At 38.2% G+C, this 25715-nt stretch overlaps 2 protein-coding genes and 1 pseudogene across 3 annotated transcripts; all 3 read left to right on the top strand.

Moving 5' to 3' along the window:
* Positions 1 to 1477: 1477 nt before the first annotated feature.
* Positions 1478 to 2434, top strand: LOC308350776 (olfactory receptor 4C6-like; the record flags this gene model as incomplete). The annotated part of the gene is made up of 1 exon (XM_080816267.1): positions 1478 to 2434. One exon carries the CDS (start codon positions 1478 to 1480, stop codon positions 2432 to 2434), a length of 957 nt encoding a protein of 318 aa, XP_080672393.1.
* A 13759-nt stretch (positions 2435 to 16193) lies between these two features.
* Positions 16194 to 17085, top strand: LOC308350775 (olfactory receptor 4C15-like; annotated as a pseudogene). Its single transcript has one exon. The product of its transcript is annotated as an olfactory receptor 4C15-like (transcript).
* A 7405-nt stretch (positions 17086 to 24490) lies between these two features.
* On the top strand, positions 24491 to 25405 carry LOC308350291 (olfactory receptor 4C11-like; the record flags this gene model as incomplete). The annotated part of the gene is made up of 1 exon (XM_080815427.1): positions 24491 to 25405. The coding sequence occupies one exon, from the start codon at positions 24491 to 24493 to the stop codon at positions 25403 to 25405; it is 915 nt and encodes a 304-aa protein (XP_080671553.1).
* Between the last annotated feature and the right edge of the window lie 310 nt (positions 25406 to 25715).

The raw sequence follows: 25715 nt of genomic DNA, 5'->3' as shown, positions 1-25715 counted from the left end.
AGGAGAATGGATTTCTTGACAACAGATGGCATACACAGAGGCAGGAGGAAATCAGGAGTTTAGAAGAATAGAAAGTAATCATGAAAATTTGGTTAGTGTTTCCAAATATTCTCATGCTGGTACTTCTTTTGAAGTTCATGAAAGTATTGCAAGGCAAGGTATATAACTCTTAGAGAGGCTGTAGAAGATGATGGTTAGTAGCTTGTGCTATGAATTTGCTCACAGACTCACCCAAAGTGCACAAGCTCTCCAAGCATTATCCACCGTATCAGAGAATCAAGATAATACCATTCCATGTTTCATAAGTCTTTTGTGGGACATAAAAGAGGAAATCATGAAGCTCTTAGCACAGTACCCTCAAAATTACTCCACAAGACATACTAACTTTAACTGCTATGTTTAATTTTGGCAGGATTGAAGATTATATTAAGTCAGTAAGTATCATAAGTGGGACAGAGAGTGAAGTCTACTTGCTCTGAACCCATGCTCTCTCACGGTACTAGAGAGAACAAGGTGTGTGTTCTGGTAGTAAGAAATGGACTTGATGGCTGTGAAGGAGACATACAAAAAAAAAGTGAGGTGATTTCTATGGGCAAAGTCTTGAATGTATGATTGAGATATGTGTTAGTGGCCAGTAAGAACTGTGATGAATATATAGATTTTAGACACAATGAGCATTATTATCTATGATAATGCATTATGCTTTTTAATACCTTAAGTCCTAAGATGGCTCAACGAACATCTACTTGGAAGTGCGAAAATTTCATGCAGGTAGTTCTGATCTGCTGTCTTTGAGAGGAACAGAGTCCCTTAGTTGGCTTCTTTGAACCCCTAACATACCAGTCATCTACCATAAATGCCTCTTCTCCAGAAGAGGAAATGGAGGGCCAGAGTGCTGAACAATGGCACAACACATTCTAGGAGTTAGAGGAATAATTTGAAATAAAACCCAGCTCTCCTGATTCTGAGACTATGTTCCTTCTACTTTATTAGAGCTACTACAACACATATCAAAGTTCTTGGGCTATAGATTGGGGTTAGCCCATATTGTAGACAGCAAACAGTGTCCCAGAAGCTGTGTACCTTGTTTACTAAAAGGGATCATATGAAGAGCGTGTCTTTGGGTTTTAGAGGAACCTAAGAGAACCTTATTTTATATTCCCATTTAAAGTAGTGGTCTCTAATGTGTTCCCACCAAAGGGCAGACAGCCTCTGCCTAAGTATCCAGAGCCAGGAGAACTTTATTACTGGAGCGGTACTTTCACTGTATCATTTGGGATCAATTAAGATGGAGGTGTTATGAGGTTATCCTGGTAGCAGCTGGTGGCCATATTGTGGCTGGATAAAAAAGCAGGTCAAGACAGTCTGAGACACAGTGTAAAAATTGTCCAACACACTTAGTGATTACTAATTAAAAACAATATTCTTTTGTAGATTTTCTATCTCAGAGTGGTGTGCTTTTATCAGCCCATAGTAAATGAAGAATCCAAACAACGTGACTGAATTCATTCTTTTGGGCATTACAGAGAACCCGGAGCTGAGGAAAATACTCTCTGCTGTGTTTCTAACCATGTACGTGTCCACAGTGTTGGGAAACCTACTCATTGTGGTAACTGTGATCACAAGTCAGAGTCTGAGATCACCTATGTATTTCTTCCTTACTTGCTTGTCTCTCATGGATGCTACCTACTCTTCTGTCATTGCCCCGAAGATGATTGTGGACTCTCTATCCAAGACCACTACCATCTCCTTAGAAGGCTGCATGACCCAGCTCTTTGCAGAGCATTTCTTTGGTGGAGTGGGGATCATCCTTCTCATCGTGATGGCCTATGACCGCTACGTGGCCATCTGTAAGCCCCTGCACTACACGACCATCATGAGCTCTCACATGTGCTATCTGCTGCTGGGAGGGGCCTGGGTGGGGGGCGTTCTCCACGCAGTAATACAGCTTCTCTTCATGTATCAGATACCCTTCTGTGGCCCCAATGTCATTGATCACTTTATGTGTGATTTGTTTCCCTTGTTGAAACTGGCCTGCATGGACACGCACACCCTGGGTCTCTTAGTCATCCTCAACAGTGGGGTGATGTGTGTGACCATCTTCCTTATCCTCATCACCTCCTATGTGGTCATCCTCTGCTCCCTGAGGTCTTGTAGCTCTGAAGGGCGGCGCAAAGCCCTCTCCACCTGTGGCTCCCACCTCACTGTGGTCATCTTGTTCTTCGTGCCATGCATTTTCCTATATGTGCGGCCTGTGGCCACTTACCCCATAGACAAGGCAATGGCTGTGTCCTTTACCATTGTTGTGCCCATGTTAAATCCATTGATCTACACCCTGAGGAACGCTGAAGTTAAAAATGCCATGAGGAAACTGGTGAAACGAGGGACCCCGGATGTCATTGGCTTACATGCTAAGGAAAGATCTTTCCTCTAAGGATAATGAGTTCCTGCAAGTCCCATTCATTCCAAATCATTGGGAACCCTAAAGCCAATGGCATCATTTATGTGTGCTATTCAGATTAAGATACTATAATCAAGTTATTTCCTAATTCTCTAGTACATTTGCTCCAACGTTGTTTTTAGAAGACTCTAGGAACCCTTTTTCATCTCCCCCCCCCCCTTTTTTTTTAATTAATTCAAGTCTGGTTTTCAATAATTCCAGTCCTGGTTCAGGGCTTTTGTTTGTTCTTACTCTACTTGCTGCTGAACTTCTCTTTCCCAGAGCTATTGCTTGGCTGGCTCCATCTCATTTTTGTTTTTTCTTTCTATTTTTACCTCCTTAAGGTGAAGTTTCCACATCTCTTTAAACAAGTCTCTCCTGATGTCTTTCCTGGGCAATCCCCTTAGTTACTCTCTGCCTCTTCATTCCTGGATTCATTTTACATGTCCTCATTTTGCCTCATGTCAGAAGAAAAAGCCCATGGCAAAACATAAATAACTGGTTGTTAGTAAAATATTTAGGATTATAATGTTTCTGTTTTAATTATAGAATTATAGAACTGGAAGGATATTAATGATATTTATAGGCTCAAATGTTTGTACTCTGGGATTTTTTCTAGTGTCAAAAGTAGGTCAAAAAGCTCCATCTTCTATTACATACATAAGAGCTGTTTGTACCATTTGTGTTGAAATTATTACCTGTCAGTTTGAATACAAATTTCTTCTCTTATCTCTTGTACGGTTCCCCAAGTTCATTCACATTAAATAGCTTTCTTGTTAATCATATTACTTTGGAGTTCAGTGCCTGTATTTTTTTTTAAATTTTAACAATTTTTTTTAGATTTTTATTTATTTATTTGATAGAGAGAGAGAATGAGATCACAATTAGGCAGAGAGGCAGGCAGAGAGCGAGAGAGGAGGAATCAGGTTCCGTGGGGAGCAGAGAGCCCAATGTAGGGCTCAATCTCAGGACCCTGGGATCATGACCTGAGCCAAAGGCAGAGGCTTTAACCCACTGAGCCACTCAGGAACCCCCAGTAACATCTGAAACAAATTTTGATCTTACTCCATTTTTATAGGAACTTGCCGTTACTAATGTTAGCTTATAAATCGTATGATTCTCTCTCTATTAGAACTGAACATTTCAGGGACGCCTGGGTGGCTCAGTTGGTTAAGCAGCTGCCTTCGGCTCGGGTCGTGATCCCAGCGTCCTGGCATCGAGTCCCACATCGGGCTCCTTGCTCCGCGGGGAGCCTGCTTCTCCCTTTGCCTCTGCCTACCACTCTGTCTGCCTGTGCTCGCTTGCTCTCTCTCTTCTTCTGTCCTAGAAAAAAAACAAAAAAAAACAAAAAAAAACAAAAAAAACTGAACATTTCAATACTGTTCATGATACAATTGCATAGTAAAATAGAGTAAAATCGTGTCTTAGTTTGGGGAAGAATATCTTCTTAAAAAGCTATTGCAAGCATGAAATTAATGGAAAAACATTAAATGAACTTGCTTCCTATTTCACTGAGAAAAATTAAGCCATCAGAAGAACATTTCCACAGAGTCATGACTATCAATCTACCAGCATCTCTTCAAATATATACCACCTTCCAACCTTCTCCAATAAACACATAACCTTGCTCCTATCCAATGACAACCAATCTCTTTATAATCTGTGTTCTTAGCCTCACCTCCTTATCACTTACATAAAGGCATCTCTTATTTCACCTATATTTCCCTTACTAATGGATCATTTGCTTCAGCAGGGAAGCAGTCTGTCATTTCTTTTATTTTTAAAATGAAATCTTCCCTTGGTCTTATTTCCTTTATCAACTACTACTCCATTTCATTGCCTCCTCTTTGTAGCAAAACCTAAGAGGTTCTTTAATGCCTGTTTCCCAATTCTTTCTATTCTCTTCAAACCTATTCCAGGGATACTTCAGTACCTAACACTGAAAATGCTCTTTTCAAGGTCACCAGTGACATCTGTGTCCCAAATTTGAGTAGTCTTTCCTCATTTCTTATCTTATGGACTCCATAATTAATCCCAGTCAGGAGACCAAAGAATCTTTCTGTGTTCTAATTGGACAATAAGCAAATACAAAAATACAAATACAAATACAAATACAAAAACCTCCTCTTTCCCTACAATTCTAGAACTCCATCACCGTGGGTATTCACCTAGGCAGTGGTCCTTTGGGAAATTTGGCTGGCTCTGCCCAGTAAGGCCCTGATTTTTGAGACACCATTTTCTATGAAGAATTAATAACACCCCTCCATAAGAATGACAAAGTTTATTTTCATTATAATTGATAAACTTGATTCTTAAATTTGTATGTATGTGTAGCTATGTTTGAACATCCTTGGCAATAAAACCAGTGTGAGGGACATAGAAATAGGGGACAGAATGGCCTACAAACCAGAAGATACCATAAAGCTCTGCTTTGTAAATATTTTGCTATAGGCCTGTTAATAATGGAAGAAATGGAAGAAATGACCCAGATATTAAGCCATCTATCTTTGGAAATTTGGTATAGATTTTGTATATTAATAAATGATGAAGGCAGGATTTTAAATCTGAGGGTAGAATGGTTTATTGGATCAATTTTATAAAGGCAAGTTGCTATTGATCTCCCTCTACTCGATTCCCCTCATTTCATACATTTCTTTGTGCCTGTCTCTGTCTCTGTCCTCTCTCATTTTTGATTTGTAAAGCTGTTTTTTGAAACTTCACCTAATATTTGCAAAAATAACATGTTATATTATCTGTCTCTCCACCTTCACAATATTATTTCAGTGTTACAGCTTTCACTTCCTCTAACAGAATCAAATAATTAGTGATGGAGAAAACAGGGCATGGAACAAAGTAGACGATGCCAAGTGTGGTTTGAAGTAGGGTCCAGAGTTCCAGGATTAATTGCTGGAGTCCTGCTGTTGAGTTATGTGTTTAGAAGATCATTTTCTCTAGGAATGCGGTCCTGGTCAGATGATTCTTCTGGTCAGGGAATCTCTCTAAAATATCAGTGAAAAGATAATAACACTTGTCCCTTAATACCACAGGTGAATAACACCTGTCCCTCAATACCACTGGTGAAAGTGCTTCTGCAAGTTCATTTTTCTGATGAATCACTTCAATTCTGCTTCTTTATGTCATATGTGAATAGACATAAAAATAGGTAGGATACAGGAGTGTGTAGAACAACAGACTCCTGGGTATGCACCCTCTCCAAAGGGACATAATGAGCTAAGTCTGTTTCCCTCTAGCTTCAATCCCAGTGCTCCTGGAGACCATGTTGAAGATTGAAAAGTAGTGGGGAACAGTCTCTACCTTGTCAGCCAGAGTTCCTCTTCCTCTCCCTCTTACATGTACAAGTAAGACTTGGGACAGAATTCACATGTTGGGTAGCCATTGAAGGGGCTTTTCTCTGTGCAGTATAGGAGATTGCCATCACCAGAATTTTCAAGAAAGTGACAAATGGTGAGGTTTATAATGCACATTTTTGCATTTTCAGAGAGGATTTTAAAGTGTGAGATAGTACTTAAAAGAATAGTGGTGTTGTCCAGCTACCAAGTTTAATGTAAGCATTAGTCTATCACTTAGCTGTGTACCCCTGGGCCAGCTATATAACTTTTTTTTCACCCTAAATCTTCATTTTTAATGTAGTTCATATATGAAAAATCTCAAGGGATTTGGAAACAAAATAATTCACCTGGTGTTCACAGGACAGCACTTGACACAATAATATGTGATCAATAAATAGGAGCTGTTAGAATGCAAACATTTTTTAAAGGTTTAGGAGTACCTAATACATCAAAGCTAATGAAATTAGAACTTATTTAGTTTTCCATCTTCAAGTTAAATCCAAATGCTGATGTAATGCAACATATACCTATTTAGGTCCTAGTCATGTAATCCTATTTTTTATTCTTTCTAATTATATTCACATTCATCATTTATCTTCTAATGCTGTCTCCATCATGATATTTTAGGTTAAAAGATGAACTTCTTTGCAGCTGTAAGGAATACTGATGTACAAGAAGGCAATTTCAGTGTGGTTTACTATTTACAATGTTATTATATATAATACACAATTCTATAGTCCCACAACAAATGCGTAAAAAATGGCACAGGGAAGGACCTTAAGAATAAGCAAGTTTCGAAGGGCATCAAGATGACGGAGAAGTAGCAGGCTGAGACGACATCGGGTAGCAGGAGATCATCTAGATATCTTATCTAACCATTGTGAACACCTACAAATCCAACGGGAAATTGAAGAGAAGAAGAGAAACAATTCTAGAAACAGAAAATCGACCACTTTCTGAAAGGTAGGACCTGCGGAGAAGTGAATCCAAAGCGACTAGAAGACAGACCGTGGGGGAAGGGGCCGGCTTCCGGCAAGCAGCAGAGCAACGGAACACAAAATCAGGACTTTTAAAAGTCTGCTCCACAGAGGGACATCACTCCAGAGGCTAAACCGGGAGGAAACCCAGGCGGGGTCAGCGGAACCCCAGGTCCTGCGGGGTCACAGAAGGACTAGGGGTGTCTGAGTGCCACAGAGCTCGCAGGTGTTAGAGCGGGGAAGCCAGCTACAGTGACAAAGCCGAGGAGTGAGCTCTCAGCCTGGGGTTACCTTGTGCCAGTCGCAGCCTGGGTGGGCTTAGAGTGCAGCCAGAGGCCACGGAGACGGAAGTGACTGGGCACTTTTCTCCAACTGCCAGCAATTGACCGCTTTCCTCCAGGTGTGACCGGAGGCCAGGGAGGCAGGGGCGGTTGGGCGCTTTTATCTGAGGGCGCACTGAGGAGCGGGACCCCAAGCTCTTGGCTCCTCTGGGGCGAGAGATTGGGAGGCTGCCAACTTCATTCCGACCTCGGGAACTCTACAGAAAGTGCTCAGGGAACAAAAGCTCCTGAAAGGACACCCAAGCGGATTACTTAGCCCGGCTCCTCGCAAGGGCGGTGCAATTCCGCCTGCAGCAAAGACACTTGAGAATCACCACAACAGGCTCCTCCCCCAGAAGATAAACAAGAAACCCAGCCAAGACCAACTTCGCTCACCAAGAACAGCGGATTTCTAGAGGAGGAGAAAGCAAATCTTATCTGGACAAAATGACAAGCCGGAAAAACTCACCACAAAAAAAAGAACAAGAGGCAGTTCAGAAGGGTGGGGACCTAATCAATACGGACATTGGTAACATGACAGATCTAAAGTTCAGAATGACGATTCTCAAGGTTCTGGCCGGGCTCGAAAAAGGCATAGAAGATATTAGAGAAACCCTCTCCGGAGAGATAAAAGCCCTTTCTGGAGAAATAAAAGAACTAAAATCTAACCAAGTTGAAATAAAAAAAGCTATTAAGGAGGTGCAATCAAAAATGGAAGCTCTTACTGCTAGGATAAATGAGGCAGAAGAAAGAATTAGTGACATAGAAGACCAAATGACAGAGAATAAAGAAGCTGAGCAAAAGAGAGACAAACAAATACTGGACCACGAGGAGAGAATTCGAGAGATAAGCGACACCATAAGACGACACAACATTAGAATAATTGGGATTCCAGAAGAAGAAGAAAGAGAGAGGGGAGCAGAAGGTATATTGGAGACAATTCTTGGAGGGAATTTCCCTAATATGGCAAAGGGAACAAAAATCAAAATCCAGGAAATGCTAAGAACGCCCCTCAAAATCAATAAAAATAGGTCCACACCTCGTCACCTGATAGTAAAATTTGCAAGTCTTAGTGACAAAGAGAAAATCTTGAAAGCAGCCCGGGAAAAGAAGTCTGTTATATACAAGGGTAAAAACATTAGACTGGCAGAAGACCTATCCACAGAGACCTGGCAGGCCAGAAAGAACTGGCATGATATATTCAGAGCACTAAATGAGAAAAACATGCAGCCAAGGATACTATATCCGGCTAGGCTATCATTGAAAATAGAAGGAGAGATAAAGAGCTTCCAGGACAAACAAAAGCTGAAAGAATTTGCAAACACCAAACCAGCTCTACAGGAAATATTGAAATGGGTCCTCTAAGCAAAGAGATACCCTAAAAGTAGTAGATCAGAAAGAAACAGAGACAATATACAGTAACAGTCACTTTGTAGTCAATATAATGGCACTAAATTCATATCTCTCAATAGTTACCCTGAATGTTAATGGGCTAAATGCCCCAATCAAAAGACACAGGGTATCAGAATGGATAAAAACACCAAAACCCATCAATATGCTGCCTACAAGAAACTCATTTTAGACCGTAAGACACCTCCAGATTTAAAGTGAGGGGTGGAAAACAATGTATCATGCTAATGGACATCAGAAGAAAGCTGGGGTGGCAATCCTTATATCAGATCAATTAGATTTTAAGCCAAAGGTTATAATAAGAGTTGAGGAAGGACCCTATATCATACTCAAAGGGTCTGTCCAACAAGAAGACCTAACAATCTTAAATATCTATGCCCCTAACAAGGGAGCAGCCAACTATATAAACCAATTAATACAAAATCAAAGAAATACATTGACAGTAATACAATAATAGCAGGGGACTTTAACACTCCCCTCCCTGAAATGGACAGATCATCTAAGCAAAAGATCAACAAGGAAATAGAGACATTAAATGACACACTGGACCAGATGGACATCACAGATATATTCAGAACATTCCATCCCAAAGCAACAGAATATACATTCTTCTCTAGTGCACATGGAACATTCTCCAGAATAGACCACATCCTGGGTCATAAATCAGGTCTCAACCGGTATCAAAAGATCGGGATCATTCCCTGCATATTTTCAGACCACAATGCTCTGAAGCTAGAACTCAATCACAAGAGGAAATTTGGAAAGAACCCAAATACATGGAGACTAAACAGCATCCTTCTAAAAAATGAATGGGTCAACCAGGAAATTAGAGAAGAATTGAAAAAATTCATGGAAACAAATGATAATGAAAACACAACGGTTCAAAATCTGTGGGACACAACAAAGGCAGTCCTGAGAGGAAAATATATAGCAGTACAAGCCTTTCTCAAGAAACAAGAAAGGTCTCAAATACACAACCTTACCCTACACCTAAAGGAGCTGGAGAAAGAACACCAAAGAAAGCCTAAACCCAGCAGGAGAAGAGAAATCATAAAGATCAGAGCAGAAATCAATGAAATAGAAACTAAGAAAATAATAGAACAAATCAATGAAACGAGGAGCTGGTTCTTTGAAAGAATTAATAAGATTGACAAACCCCTGGCCAGACTTATCAAAAAGAAAAGAGAAAGGACCCAAATAAATAAAATCATGAATGAAAGAGGAGAGATCACAACTAACACCAAAGAAATACAAACAATTATAAGAACATACTACGAGCAACTCTACGCCAACAAATTTGAGAATCTGGAAGAAATGGATGCATTTCTAGAGACATATAAACTACCACAACTGAACCAGGAAGAAATAGAAAACCTGAACAGACCCATAACCAGCAAGGAGATTGAAACAGTCATCAAAAATCTCCAAACAAACAAAAGTCCAGGACCAGACGGCTTCCCAGGGGAATTCTACCAAACATTTAAAGAAGAATTAATTCCTATTCTCCTGAAACTTTTCCAAAAAACAGAAATGGAAGGAAAACTTCCAAACTCATTCTATGAGGCCAGCATCACCTTGATCCCAAAACCAGACAAGGATCCCACCAAAAAAGAGAATTACAGACCCATATCCTTGATGAACACAGATGCGAAAATTCTCACCAAAATACTGGCCAATAGGATCCAACAGTACATTAAAAGGATTATTCACCATGACCAAGTGGGATTTATTCCAGGGCTGCAAGGTTGGTTCAACATCCGCAAATCCATCAATGTGATACAATACATTAATAAAAGAAAGAGTAAGAACCATATGATACTCTCAACAGATGCTGAAAAAGCATGTGACAAAGTGCAGCATCCCTTCGTGATTAAAACTGTTCAAAGTGTAGGGATAGAGGGCACATACCTCAAAAATATCAAAGCCATCTATGAAAAAACCCACCACAAATATCATTCTTAATGGAGAAAAACTGAAAGCTGTTCCGCTAAGTTTAGGAACATGGCAGGGATGTCCGTTATCACCACTACTGTTCAACATAGTACTAGAAGTCCTAGCCTCAGCAATCAGACAACAAAAAGAAATTAAAGGCATCCAAATTGGCAAAGAAGAAGTCAAACTATCACTCTTTGCAGATGATATGATACTATATGTGGAAAGCCCAAAAGGCTCCACTCCAAAACTGCTAGAACTTGTACAGGAATTCAGTAAAGTTTCATCATATAAAGTCAATGCATAGAAATCAGTCGCATTTCTTTACACTAACAACAAGACAGAAGAAAGAGAAATTGAGGAGTCAGTCCCATTTACAATTGCACCCAAAACCATAAGATACCTAGGAATAAATCTAACCAAAGAGGCAAAGAATCTATACTCAGAAAACTGTAAAGTACTCATGAAAGAAATTGAGGAAGACACAAAGAAATGGAAAAATGTTCCATGCTCATGGATTGGAAGAAAAATATTGTGAAAATGTCTATTCTTCCTAAAGCAATCTGCACATTTAATGCAATCCCTATCAAAATCCCATCCATTTTTTTTTCAAAGAAATAGAACCAATAATCCTAAAATTTATATGGAACCAGAAAAGACCTCGAATAGCCACAGGAATATTGGAAAAGAAAGCCAAAGTCGGGGGCATCACAATTCCAGACTTCAAGCTCTATTACAAAGCTGTCATCATCAAGACAGTATGTTTCTGGCACAAAAACAGACATATAGATCAATGGAACAGAATAGAGAGTCCAGAAATAGACCCTCAACTCTATGGTCAACTAATCTTCGACAAAGCAGGAAGGAATGTCCAATGGAAAAAAGACAGCCTCTTCAACAAATGATGCTGGGAAAATTGGACAGCCACATGCAGAAAAATGAAATTGGACTATTTCTTTACACCACACACGAAAATAGACTCAAAATGGATGAAGGACCTCAATGTGAGAAAGGAATCCATCAAAAGCCTTGAGGAGAACACAGGCAGCAATCTCTTTGACCTCAACCGTAGCAACTTCTTCCTAGGAACATTGCCCAAGACAACAGAAGCAAGGGCAAAATGAACTGTTGGGATTTCATCAAGATCAAAAGCTTTTGCACAGCAAAGAAAACGGTTAACACAACCAAAAGACAACTGACAGAACGGGAGAAGATATTTGCAAACGACATATCAGATAAAGGGCTAGTCTCCAAAATCTATAAAGAACTTATCAAACTCAACATCCAAAGGAGAAATAATCCAATCAAGAAATGGGCAGAGGACATGAACAGACATTTCTGCAAAGAAGACATCCAGATGGCCAACAGACACATGAAAAAATGCTCCACATCACTCGGCATCAGGGAAATACAAATCAAAACCACAATGAGATACCACCTCACACCAGTCAGAATGGCTAAAATTAACAAGTCAAGAAATGACAGATCCTGGCGAGGATGTGGAGAGAGGGGAACCTCCTACACTGTTGGTGGGAATGCAAGCTGGTGCAACCACTCTGGAAAACAGCATGGAGGTTCCTCACAAAACTGAAAATAGAGCTACCCTATGACCCAGCAATTGCACTACTGGGTATATATCCTAAAGATACAAACGTTTTGCTCCGAAGGGGCACGTGCACCTGAATGTTTATTGCAGCAATGTCCACAATAGCCAAACTATGGAAAGAACCTAGATGTCCAACAACAGATGAATGGATAAAGAAGATGTGATATATATATACAATAGAATACTATGCAGTCATCAAAAGAAATGAAATCTTGCCATTTGTGACGACGTGGATGGAACTAGAGGGTATTATGCTTAGCAAAATAAGTCAATCGGAGAAATACTACTATCATATGATCTCTTTGATATGAGGAAGTGGAGATGCAATGTGGGGGTATTGGGGGCATGTAGGAAAAGAAAAAATGAAAGAAGATGGGATTGGGAGGGAGACAAACCATAAAAGACTCAATCTCAAAAAACAGACTGAGGGTTGCTGGGGGGAGGGGGGACGGGAGAGGGTGGTGGGGATATGGACATTGGGGAGGGTATGTGCTATGATGAGTGCTGTGAAATGTGTAAACCTGGCAATTCACAGACCTGTACCCCTGGGGATAAAAATACATTATATGCTTATTAAAATAAATAAATTAATTAAAAAAAAAGAGTAAGCAAGTTTCTTATTCAAGCCACAGAGCAGAGGCTTCTGATTTTAAATATGTCCACTTAATCTTCTTTAAGCGCATTTGAGGCCAAAAGTAACATTAGATTTCTGTCTCAGAATATTTCAAGAATATTTAAATGGCTGAATCTTTGCACTGCTTTGGTGCTGGTTGTTGGGGTTTGTCTCTCTTAAAATGAGCTAAATCCCTAAGACAATAGAGAAAAAGAAAGCTCAGGCATCCCTTAGGGAGGACACAGGTGGAAAGTGAGAAAGTTTTTTATTTTATTTTTTCTTTCAATTACAGAACTAGTAATAGTATAAAACATTTATGGGAATCAGTAGAAAAATATTAAAAAAGGAGAAAGGTGAACTAAGGGGCATGTATTTTCCCGATTGTAGGAAATAGAATATGCTTAGTTAGACAGACAAAGAATAAATTTTTTTATTGCTAAAGTAAATAATGATCATGATAAAAAATACAGTAGATTTCAGAGAGAATAATTAAGAATGGAGTTTTAATCTTTTCTTTTAATTAGTAATAACTATATACATATATATTTAAAAGACATTCATATGTGGCTAATATGTACTAATAAGTGCATAAAATCTTAAATTTAGCCTGAAATAGGATTACACAATATTACTTACAATGGTGACCATACTATTAATTCTTCATATAGTTTTGCTTGTTTGTTTGTTTTTTCCTTAATGTCCTCTGCCACAGAACTAATGGATATGGATATAAGCAAGATGTCAGAGAAACAATTCAGGAGAGCAATCATAAAGTCAAGAGCTAGGCTTGAATAAAGTATTAGTGACAATATAGAACTTCTAAGGGCAGAAATGAGATCCAATCAGGTCAGATTAAAAAAATGCTATGAATGAGTTGCAGTCTAGGGGCAAGGGGGTGGCTCTGTGAGTTAAGCCTCTGCCTTTGGCTCAGGTCATGATCTCAGGGTCCTGGGAGGAACCCTGCTCAGCAGGGTACCTGCTTCCCCCTCTCTCTCTGCCTGACTTTCCTTCTACTTGTAATCTCTCTCTGTCAAATAAATAAACAAAATCTTTAACAAAAAAAAAGGAGTCGCAGTCTAAACTGGATACTCTAACAGTCTGGGTAAATGAAACAGAAAGAGGGAAAAGAAGGAAGTTGAGTAAAACAGAGATAGGCATCTAGAAGCACAAGAAGAAAGGGTTGGAGAGATTAATGAAGACATTAAACATTCCAACGTCATAATTCTTGGGATTCTCATATAGTTTTAAAAATATACTTGAAAGTTGAAACAGGAATTTCTATTATTTTCAGAATGATTGATGCTAGAATTAGTTTTGTACCAAAATGAGTGGGAAGGAAATAGTGGGCAAAGCGGTGAGTGGGGAGGCAAAATTCCGCAGGTCACAGCCCAGGAGACGGTTCACAGTTCTGTTTAAAGCCATGAGGGTCCCTGAGCAATCCCTGGTGCACCTCCAGTGTATTGAAGAGTATGGCTATTGAGAAAGGATAGACCTTTGAATCTTTGGGAAAGTTTGGGCCATGATACATCTATTTATGAAAAGCTTATAACAGTTTAACACTTTTAGTTTAAGACGTTATGTTATGTTATCGTGCAAGTTCCACCTACACAAATTAATTATACTGGACACTTGATAAAATGATTCTCAAGCCCCCTCTCCTTTTTTTCTGAACTGCTAAGTTGATGGAAAATGATGGTGTTGTGGATTTGAAGATTTTTAGGGGTTCCTGGGTGATCCATTGGCTTAAGCATCTGACTGTTGCTTCAACTCATGTGGTTGATCTAGTGTCTTGAGATCATGCTCTGCCTCCAACTCTGCATTCAGTATGGAGTCTGCTTCAGATTCTCTCTCCCTCTCCCTCTGCCCCTCCTGCTCATAATCTCTCTTGAGAATAAATAAATCATCTTAACAAAAGTAAACTTGATTTTTAATTTTAAATTTCATACAGTTCTGTTTAGATGCTTACTGAAAATAAAAGTCTATTATTTTTGTATGTTCACATCTTGATTTTGATTATATTAACACGTCTGTATAAATGGGCAGAGTTATTATGCATTTGTTGTTTTTCTCTTTTCACGTTATAAAAATGCTTTACCATTCATGTCCTCACACTATTAATTAGTGTTTCACTGTCAGCATCAGGTGCTATCAATCTGTCATAGCCTGAATTGCAGAAGCATCCTCCTATTGTTGACCACATTAGATATTTCTAAATTTTCACTATCATAAATTACATGACATCATCTTCCATTATAAAAGTTATACCACCCTATTTCACTTTTAGAATAACCTTTAGGGTGGGAGTTACCACTATAAGGAACACAAACATGTTTGTCATTCTGGAAATAATGCAAAGGAATTTTCCAAATGATTGCATGAATAAAGCAGTTTCACTGCAACTTTAGAATTAGTATATTTTTAAAACCCATGATTTAAAATAAAACCACATATTTTACCTTACGATGATCTAAAATTTCAAGCTTACTGTGTGTTTAGAGAGTGCTTAAAAATAATGCCAAATTGTTGACAGATTGTGTCTGTAAATAATTGGGCATTATCTTCTGATTTTACATTCATTTGTTCTGTGTTCTTCATCAAAAGGCCTCATCCAAACATGAACAAGGGAATCAGAAGGCTTAAACCTTTACAGTTGGATGGAGAGTTGAAAGGGCAACCTGCTCTTCATTCTTGCAAGGAGAGGAAAGGTCATGGACTCTATCCTAGGCACTAGGCCCAGAACTTTTTTTTTTTTTTTTTTTTTGGTATTATTTAACTTAGTGAACATGGCAACACTCTGGTATAGGGTTTTTTTTTTTTCCTTCTAAATTCCAGTTCTTATTTTAAAATGATGAAGAAAAAAAAAAAAACCCAAAACAACAACCAAACATCTCAATACATGGATACTTGTTCTGTGTTTGTATGGAGCTTTCCCATGTAACTTTCTCTTTTATAAGGAACGAATGAATTCATCTTAAAGGCCACGTTCATTTCAGATGTTTAAAGAAATATTTGAGAGTAGCCATGATTTGCAAGTGCCTCTTAACCTGAATCTGAATGTTATTCTTCTGTTTGCAGATCAGGCAAACTCCTAGCAGGGATAGCATGCAAATGCCCTCTGCTCCTATTCTGTGCTCATGGGTGGACATGATGACTCCAGTGTCATGCTCCTTTCCTTAGAATCCTTCTCAGCAGTTCACTCCAGGAAGCCACTGCTAAGTGACTAGAGTTGGTAATTGAGATAAACTCTTTCTCCATAGGTGGGGGTACCTCCTTTCCCCCTTACTGGAGCTCTGGCTATTTTAAAGTATTTAATAATACTTTTTCTCCTCCTCAGTTCTTCCTGAGCTTCCACTACCACCTTCAACAAATTTGAATTTTGTGTTCACAGTAATGTTAGAAACACAGAAGATAATTTTTCATGTAGATGCACCAACTTCTTAATGATGACTGTATCACTTTACACCGGTCTGAAACACATTTTTCTTTCTCATAATTGTAGACTCTATATGGTCCTTCTGGCAGCTTTGAGCTTTCCCTTGGAAATCATGCAAAACCAAAACTTTGTAACTTGAGTTTGTCCTCCTGGGGCTTTCACAAAATCCTAAGTTCAGAAAACAGTATTTGTTGTATTTTTGTTTGGCAACATTGCAACTGTCAGGGACAACTTGCTAATTTTGGTGACCATCAGCAACAGCCCAGAACTCCTCGGCTCCCCCATGTACTTCTTCTTGGCTTTCCTGTCCTTCCCAGATGCCTGCTTCTCTAATGTCATTGCCCCCAAGATGATTGTGGACTCCCCCTGTGAGAGGAAAACCATCTCCACTGGAGGTTGCTTGACCCAGCTCTTTGCCGAACACTTCTTTGCTGGGGTGGAGGTGATAGTCCTCAGAGCCTTTGCTTATGACCACTATGTGGCCATCTTTAAGCCCCTACACAACCATCATGAACTAGAGGCTCTGCGGCATTCTGATGGGTATAGGCTGGATGGCGAGTTTTCTGCATTCTATGATAAAATTTTTCTTTACTTTTCAGCTGCCCTTCTGTGGCCCCAATAGCATTGATCACTTCATGTATGATTTGTACCCATTACTGGAGCTTGCCTGCACTGACACTCACATCTTTGGCCTTTTGGTGGTTGCCAACAGTGGGCCTATCTGCATCATAATACTCTCTTTGTTGCTTGTCTCCCATGTTGTCATCTTGCTCTCTCTGAGAACCCATGAAGGGTAGTGGAAAGCTCTCTCCCCCTGTGGATCTCATGTCACTATTGTGGTTTTCTTCTTTGTCCTCTGCATATTTGTGTATGCACGACCTGCATCTGTTTTCTCCTTTGACCAAATGGTGGCTATCTTTTACACCATCCTAACTCCTTTGCTCAATCCTTTGATTTACACTTTCAGGAATAGGGAAATGAAAAATGCCATAAAGAAAATATGAAACAGACTGATGGTGGTTTGTAGAGACAAATGAAACATTGAAGTTCAAAAAAATTGTGAAGAATAAAAGTCAGATATTCGAGACAAAATCTTTGTGTGTTTTGTCCTCTTTAATAAGAGCTTATATATTGGAAAAAAAAAAAGAAAAGAAAGAGAAAAAGAAAAATGAAAAGACAAAAAGCCAGTAATATGGTGCCAGGAAAAATATTTTCACACTTAGATCACTTACCAATTCTGATTTGGTAATTCAGTATTCATAGTAAATTAAAAAGTGTTGGAGATTATGTTTACTTAATATGTAAGATTCAGTGAAAGATTAGGAAAAGAAATTACCCATCAAAACTCTTGCCACTCATCCCATGCTTTGGTAAATCTTTGTGGAGGAATGACAAAAACATCTGAGAGATTAGAAACAGAAACTTACACTATTTCAAGTTAAAAGAAACTTATGTGTAGGATATAGATCTCTGTGATCGACGAAGACACAGTCAGGACTCTAGGGTGGAAAAGATCAAGAATTCTCATAAACTGAGCAGTAGGAATTCATACATCATATGACTATGTTCTGAAAGAGGAACTCATACCTTGGATTCCATGACCTCACTTCCCCATCTACTCTTATTTATTTTATTTTATTTTTTTATGTTTCAAGAAAAGTTATTGCTTTCTGATATGTTGATATAATTTAATTTTCTTATTTTTATTTTTTTTTTGTCAGTTTCCTCTCATGGACTGTATGCTCTAGTTGAGACAGGTAATTTTTTTTTCTCTTTTTGGTTCATTATGTATCATAATAGTCTAGAACATCCTTATGTAGGAGTTCAGTGAATAACTGTTGAATAAGTGCATAAATGAGGTATCTTCCCATATGCACCTTTAAGTATATCTGTAACATTAACACACCAAAGTAAAGTTTGGCAAAGGAATGTAGTTCTTGCTGATATGAGATCTTGGTGTGGTATCTCTCTCTATATATATATAATTTTATATAATATATTTAAAATTATATTTTATATACTTTATATAAAATATAATTATATGTATATATATTTTATATATAATTTTATATAATATATGTAAAACTATATTTTATATGCTTTTATATAAAATATATGTGTATATATTTTATATATTATATAAAAGTATATAAAATATAATTATATGTATATACAAAATTCAAGTAGAAAATAAAGCCACTGCTGTCAATGCATTTTCTCACTCTTCACACTCTGTCCCCTCTTCCACTCTCTGAAAACAATAAGTCTTGCTCCCAGTGATAATTGTGAACTATTTCTTTATTTAAAAAAAAAAGATTTTATTTATTTGACAGACAGAGATCACAAGTAGGTAGAGAAGCAGGCAGAAAGAGAGGAGGAAGAAGGCTGCCTGCTGAGTAGAAAGCCTGATGTGGGGCTCGATCCGAGGACCCTGGGATCATGACCTGAGCCGAAGGCAGAAGCTTTAACCCACTGAGCCACCCAGGCGCCCCTGAACTATTTCTGATCCAATTAAAATCATTTCTCTCCTCAAATTTCCATTGTATTAGTTGGGTTTATCTAGCCAGAATTTCTGAATTATTCTTTGGAAACCTTCCTTTGTAAGATACAACTTTAAATAAGCAGAGTTTAAATCAGGGCCCTGATTGGTGTTAAGATGAGGACAGAGGTGGCTTAAACTAGGACAAACCTCAGTTGGCATTTGTTCTATTTCCACACAGTTTCAATGATGGGATGAGCATAGTCAGGTGATTTCAGGAAATCCTGGCATTTCTTTGAAAGAATTTGGAACCTCGATGTCATCCAGTCTTACGGTGTACAAGAAATTTAATGAGCACTAAAAGTCTTTTGACTCACAGATTGAAGAATCTTCATGAGATTGTTGACTCAGCTTCTTGCCTTTGGCCAGTTAAGGATCTCCTTGCAAACTACCCTCCAAAATTTTCCCACCAGAACTGGAGACCTTAATAATTCTTTCAAATATAAGGAGTTCGTTCAGGACTTTTAAACAGGGAAGTTTAATGCAGGGGCTCGTTCATTGGCTGTTCTTGTTCTCCAGGCAAAGAAATCTTATGACATTACTGTGCACGTCATATGAACATAAAAGAGATTTGGACTTATACTTAATAGATGTGGATTCTAGGCTCATTTCTGTTACCAATTAGCTGTGAAAACTTTGTGGGATATTTCACTTCACTGGTTCTCAGTTCCTCATGTTTAAGTAGGATTAATAAGAACACATGAATATTTCTTCTGTGCTTTCTCTGAGCCACGGATTCATTCTTTTCCTATGTTAGATATTTTAAGATTTACAGAAGCCTTTTAAAGGTAGGTCTCCATATTCCCATTTAATTAATGGGGAAGCTGAGGTTCTAAGAACTTAAGTGATACACCAAAAACCATTCTCAGGAGTCTTCCAGGCCATTTGTAATAAAAGAGGCAAAGTGTTGGGGTATGATTTCCTCTCAGACATTTCTGTGAGATACCAGGGCTTGTGGCTTGATGGTTACCACTAGACCTTTTGGCAAGAGTGCAAAGCATTGTGCAATCTTTTGTGAGGACCTCTCACCTCCATTCCTGTCTCCACCTTCTGTCTTTCCCCTGTACCCTGCATGGCTCACCTCATCCCTATTGAAGGTTCCTAGCAGACAGAGACACACCTGGCAGGTGATTCTTGGACCAGAGTGCTGGGTAGTAACATGATTTTCCATGGGAAAAGTAATTTTTAATGCAATCTATATCATCTTTGATAGCTTATAACTATTCTCAGCCAACTTTCTGTGTGGATATGTGGAACGGCACATATCTTTCTTTAAAGACTTGTGTATATATTATGTAGGTATATATGTATATATGTATGTATATATGTATATAATACATATGTATGTATATATGTATGAATGTGTGTATGTATTTGAGAGGGAGAAGAGAGAAAAAAGTAGGGGGTGGAGCAGAGGGAGATGGACAAGCAGGCTCTGTGCTGAATGCAGAGTCTGACACAGGGCTCGATCTCATGATCCCAAGACCATGACCTGAGCCCAAATAAAGAGTCAGAGACTTAACTGATTGAACCATCCAGTACCCCATGGATGGCACACACATTTAAAAAGAAAAAGAAAATACAGAAGACATGTATTCAAAAATTCCTTCCCTTTCTTTCTTTCCTTTCTTCCTCTCTACATTGACTTAGAACGTAGTTAAGATTTGGAAAGAGAGTACTGAATATTAATGTTAAAAATAAAAAATATATATGTGTATATATATGTATATATATGTATATATTTTATATTTATATATTTATATTTATATATATATTATATATATACATATATATGTATATATGTAATATATATAAATATTTGGGATATATATATACACACACATATATATATGTATATATAATATATATATATATATATTTGGGACACCTAGGTGGCTCAGTCAGTTGAGTGTCTGACTTTTGATTTCAGGTCAGGTCATGATCTCATAGTTAAGAGATTGAGCCCTGTGTGGGGTTCTTCACTGGGTGTGAAGCCTGCTTAAAATTCTTTCTCTCCCTTTGCCCTCCTCCCCCTACAACTCCTGTGCTCTCTTTCTCTCTAAAAAAAGTATTCAAAAGAAGAAAGAAAGACGAAAGAAAGAAAAAAAGAAAGAGAAAATTTTATTACCAGTTGACTTTTCCTAAGAGAAAATTGGAAATTAAAGAAGGTGAGAAACTTGCTTAACATCACATAGCAGATAATGGTAAGGCTAGGGCTCATGTCTGTCTATCTGACATAGTTCATGTATCTAAGCCTTTAACTGGCTTCAGCAACTTTCACACTTCTAGAAGAGATGGGCTTAAGCAAAGCTTATGGAGAAGTAAACAGATTTTCCTCTCCTGCAGTTCACAGTGAGTTGAAGCTAACTAATTGGCCCCAAAGCATGTGTTTGCCCATGGACCATCTGAACAAGGTGACACATTGGACATCCTTTGGGACTGGGTTGGGAGTAATGGTTTTCCTGGAGTTCCTGAGGCTGGATGCCTGCCTTAGGCATTTGTAAACTTGTGTGAGAGTTGCCATAAATATGCAGTTCTGTGGAAGAAATCAGTTACTCATATGTTTTCCAAAGGAGCAACTCTGGGAAGAGGCACAGCTTCAAAGGAATTTCTCTCTCAGAGTGCAGGGATAAAGTTCCTTCACAAAGTTTTGAGGAACTGAATTAAGACATTTTCTTTTTTATGAACATCTCCCCTACTCCAATCTAGAGCTTGTTGTTTTTGTCTAAATTAGTGTTTCTGGGGAGGAACTGTGTGATGTAGGGCCACATGCAGACTCCCTTTTCTGCATAAACTCTCTACATCCCATCACCTCTTGTGATAAAAAACATTGATAAATCTCAGTGAAGTATAGTTTGCATGATTTATTCAAGCTTCATATGATTCACCCTCTAAGTAAATTGAAGTTGAAGATATGAAAAATTTGCTCTATTGGAAGTCATCTATTTCCCCATAAGCAAAGAGGTAAGTTTTTTAGTCTGTCTGAGATCTTTTCCTCACATTCCCTTGTCAAGACTGATCTGATGGAATTTATACTCAGAGTGTCTTCTAACAAATGGTGAAGTTCCTGGACACTATTTCCACCCATGGGGTGCTGTGGTAGTTAAGGCTTCCCAAACCTTTGCTGGCCTCAATGCAAGGATTTCCTACTTTCAAATCATCTCTGCTTAATGTAGGGGTGGGGTAGAGCAAGAAACTTCAGCATGGCATTGAGGCCAACATGGGAGAAGTTTCTCTCTTGGGGAGTCCCCGGATTTGAAAAGTTTTAGGTCAGTGGTGATGCTTCTGGGCTGGGTATAACTAAGAGTGCACTTTCTACACACTTGGGTTTTTAAGACCTAGTTAATCCCCTGCTTATACTCACACCTGCAACTTCTGTCTGGTTTTGGGGTGAGGGATCATGTGGTGGGTCAGAAAGAAAGAAGCTGAACTCTCTAATGAAAACTCGGGTCAAATGACCCTCTCCAATATTTTTGCTCATCTCTCCTCTTTTGTATGTCTTTTCTATCTTCTCCCCTAACCCTTCTCTTCCTGGTGTCTCCTCACTCTCATTCTCCTCTCTCCTGCTCTGACTATATGCTCTCTTTGCCCTATCTTCCTCTTCACTATTATTCATTTGGGTATCTAGTTTTCCCTTTTCTTCACCATGCAGTTTACAGAACCTGATTTTTACAGAACTGGACGTTAAGGTATCAGATGGCATCCTTCTCTGATATTTCAGGATTTGCCTTCTCTTGCATGCAATATGCATGATGATAGGGATTTGATGTTTTATATGCTGTAGGGGGTGAATACTAGAGAGACAAAATGCCATCAAGGAGCATCCCATTCCTGCTTTAGCCTGACTGTGCTGTACTCACAGAAACTTTCTGGATCACAGGTGAAACTCTGCATACAGATTTTTCTGTACACAAAGCAAGGGGCCACACTGAACTTGCAAGAAATGTGAATGTCAAAAAAACTAATAAAAGAATATTGTTTCAATGATGTTTGAAGATTATAGAACAAGAAACATATATAATCTTGGATTGCCTAATTCAATTGTGTGTATAATATATATATTAAATATATATTAAACATATGTATGTATTTAATAAAGCACATATTAATAGACGAAATAGAGGTAGAAGTCTATTGACCTGAGAAAACCAAGGGAATGGCTATTGGTACCAATATAATTTGAAATGTAAAATTTCAACAGGTAAAAAGTAAAAATTAAGATTAAGGAAAAGAAGAAGCATGCTCTATTACTGTGAAGTCCCCCAAAATCTGAGAGATAAGACATTCTGGGAGGGTGAATGAATGGTGATTGAATTCAGTGATAGAACTATGAGTGGTGGTGTTGATCTCATATAATGTGCATATCTTATAAATGCTACTTTCTTGTCTTAATGCCCCAAATCTTCTTTTTGTTTATTTAAAATAAAACAAGATACAGCTACATCATTTGGCTTTTTTGATTATCCATTATTTGCCCCTAAACCTCTCTATTACAACCTTTTAAGTCACCCAGATGCCCCAGGAATCTAATGTTTTAAAACAAAGCAATCATTATTTTTTTTTCTTTTCTAATGCTGTCAGAGACCATTGGAACTGTTGATCACAGCATATAGTTATAACATCTCTAGTTTATCATACAGCACTAGTATTATTTTAGCTAGATGGAAAATGAATTTTAAGTTTTATTTAGATATGTAATTTTATTAGGGTAAATGGGAAATTTATATTCTACTTAGGGAAATTGAGAATAAACTTATGGCATACTTGAATTTCAGACAGCTGTGCTGGAAAATCGTTTATATATTTAGGGTCAATACTTCACTTCATCATTTTTGAAACTTCACTGACCATCCAATTGATAATTAAGTGACCTTTGTTCTTTTGAAACCAAAATTCACTTGGTATTATCAAATATGTTTTTATGTAATTCTTATATCAGTAATGATCTTATCTAAAGGTGTGTTATCTTTCTGACTTGGTTGAAAAGAGGCTGAGGAAATACTTATATCCCCCATTACATAGATTGAAGATACGAGTATGTACTTAGTATATACTGGTAACTACTTTGTTTTGTTATTGATTCATTGAAGGATTGTTGATTTATCAGAAAGAGCTTCTCAAAACTCATACTAAAATAAATTCTAGATTATTTGACATCAATATTAAAATGCACAGAAATATTGTACACAGAATAAAAATAAATTGTACTAATTTCCTAAATTGAAGCAATAGGAGAAGGAATAATTATGGCTGCCATGAAGCTGAATTAGGAAGTAATTTCTTCTTAAAGCATAATCCAAGCAAGGTACTCAAGAAGTCAGGAATAATAAAGGCAAACCGGTGACCAAATCAAGAAATGTTTATTTTAAGAGAGAGTCTCCAAGTGTATATGTTTTAAAATTATAAGGGATAATCTTTTTCAGTAATTGAGCTGCATATACATGTGTATGCACATCATACACATAGGTATATACTTAATAAAGTATTTGTTAGGGTGTCTAATTGTCAAATGAAGAAAAAGCTTCAAGACTTTGAAGTGACCTGATCAAGATCATACAGCAAAGTCATTAGTTCTCAGAACTTGGCAGAGCTAACCATTACATGAGAGCTTTGCTACCCCTGAAAATCTCGGTCCACATAAGAAGACCTTCAGTTAATGCTCATGGTTAAAGCATAGACATAGCATTAAAAAACAAAAACCAAGTTTCCCAAGTGACTTCAATATATGAAAAACTGAGAGCCATTGTTTTATGTGTTGATGGAATTAGAACTATAAAAGTGCATTTCTGAATCCAATTTCATCACTATAGCCAGGTCACTATTTCCCCAATTTTCTCTGCAGATGAACAGTTTCTACTTTTACTGTAACCATGGAATTGAATAGCAGTGTGAATGAATTCATTCTGCTTGGGTTAACCCAGAATGTCCTGAAAGAGAAAGTCGTGTTTGTGGTCTTCTTGTTTCTATACCTTGCAACTCTGATGGCAAATTTACTGATTATGATGACCATAAGATACAGCCAGACACTTCGGAGCCCCATGTACTTCTTCTTTTTCTACTTATCCTTTGCTGATACCTGCTTCTCGACAACTACTGCTCCTAGGTTGATAGTAGACTCTGTATCTGAGAAGAAAGTCATCTCCTACAATGAGTGCATGACCCAGATTTTTGCATTTCACTTCTTTGGGTGCATGGAGATCTTGGTGCTCGTCCTCATGTCCTTAGATCGCTATGTGGCCATTTGTAAACCCCTGCGGTACACAACTATCATGAGCCAGCATGTCTGTGGTACAATGGTGAATCTGGCCTGGGGGGTATCTTTTGTCCATTCATCATCACAGATTTTCTTGGCTTTGAAACTACCATTCTGTGGACCCAATGTTATCGATCATTATTTCTGTGATATGCCAACTTTGTTGAAACTTGCATGCATGGACACTCATTTAATTAATTTACTCATAGTTTTTAATAGTGGGGCTATCTGCATGGTAAGTTTCATAGTCCTGCTTACCTCTTATATTTTTATCTTACATTCTCTGAAAAACCAGAGTGCAGAAGGAAGAAAAAAAGCCCTCTCTACCTGCACCTCCCACATTATCGTTGTCATCTTATTCTTTGTCCCATGTATATTCACATATGATCGTCCTGTAACTACATTTCCAGTGGACAAGATGGTGGCTGTGTTTTACACTATTGGGACACCCTTGCTCAACCCTCTGATTTACACTCTGAGAAATGCAGAAGTGAAAAATGCCATGAGGAAGTTATGGTGCAACAAACTCTGACTTGAAATGGAAAAACAAACAAACAAAACAAAACAAAACAAAACAGAGGACTCCAATTTCTAATTCTGTAGCAGCTTAAATAAAATTGGGCTGATAGAAATGAAAATAGTTTTCATCGCAGTGTGGACAATTGAATCTTCTCCCAGTAGGTTGTTTGTAGACATAGGCAGAATGACCACAGAGCACAGACCCATTTCATTTTGAGTCAGCATCATACACTGCCACACTATCAAATACAGTAGTATTTGTGGGAGATAAGCCCACTTCACCTTTCCGCTGTCTGCACAGCAGATTGCGAGCCAGTCCCGTT

Source organism: Martes martes (assembly GCF_963455335.1).
Source record: "Martes martes genome assembly, chromosome: 10".
Classification (NCBI taxonomy): domain Eukaryota; kingdom Metazoa; phylum Chordata; class Mammalia; order Carnivora; family Mustelidae; genus Martes; species Martes martes.
Note: the sequence above shows the minus strand (reverse complement) of the source record. Positions and strands in the feature narration are given on the sequence as shown.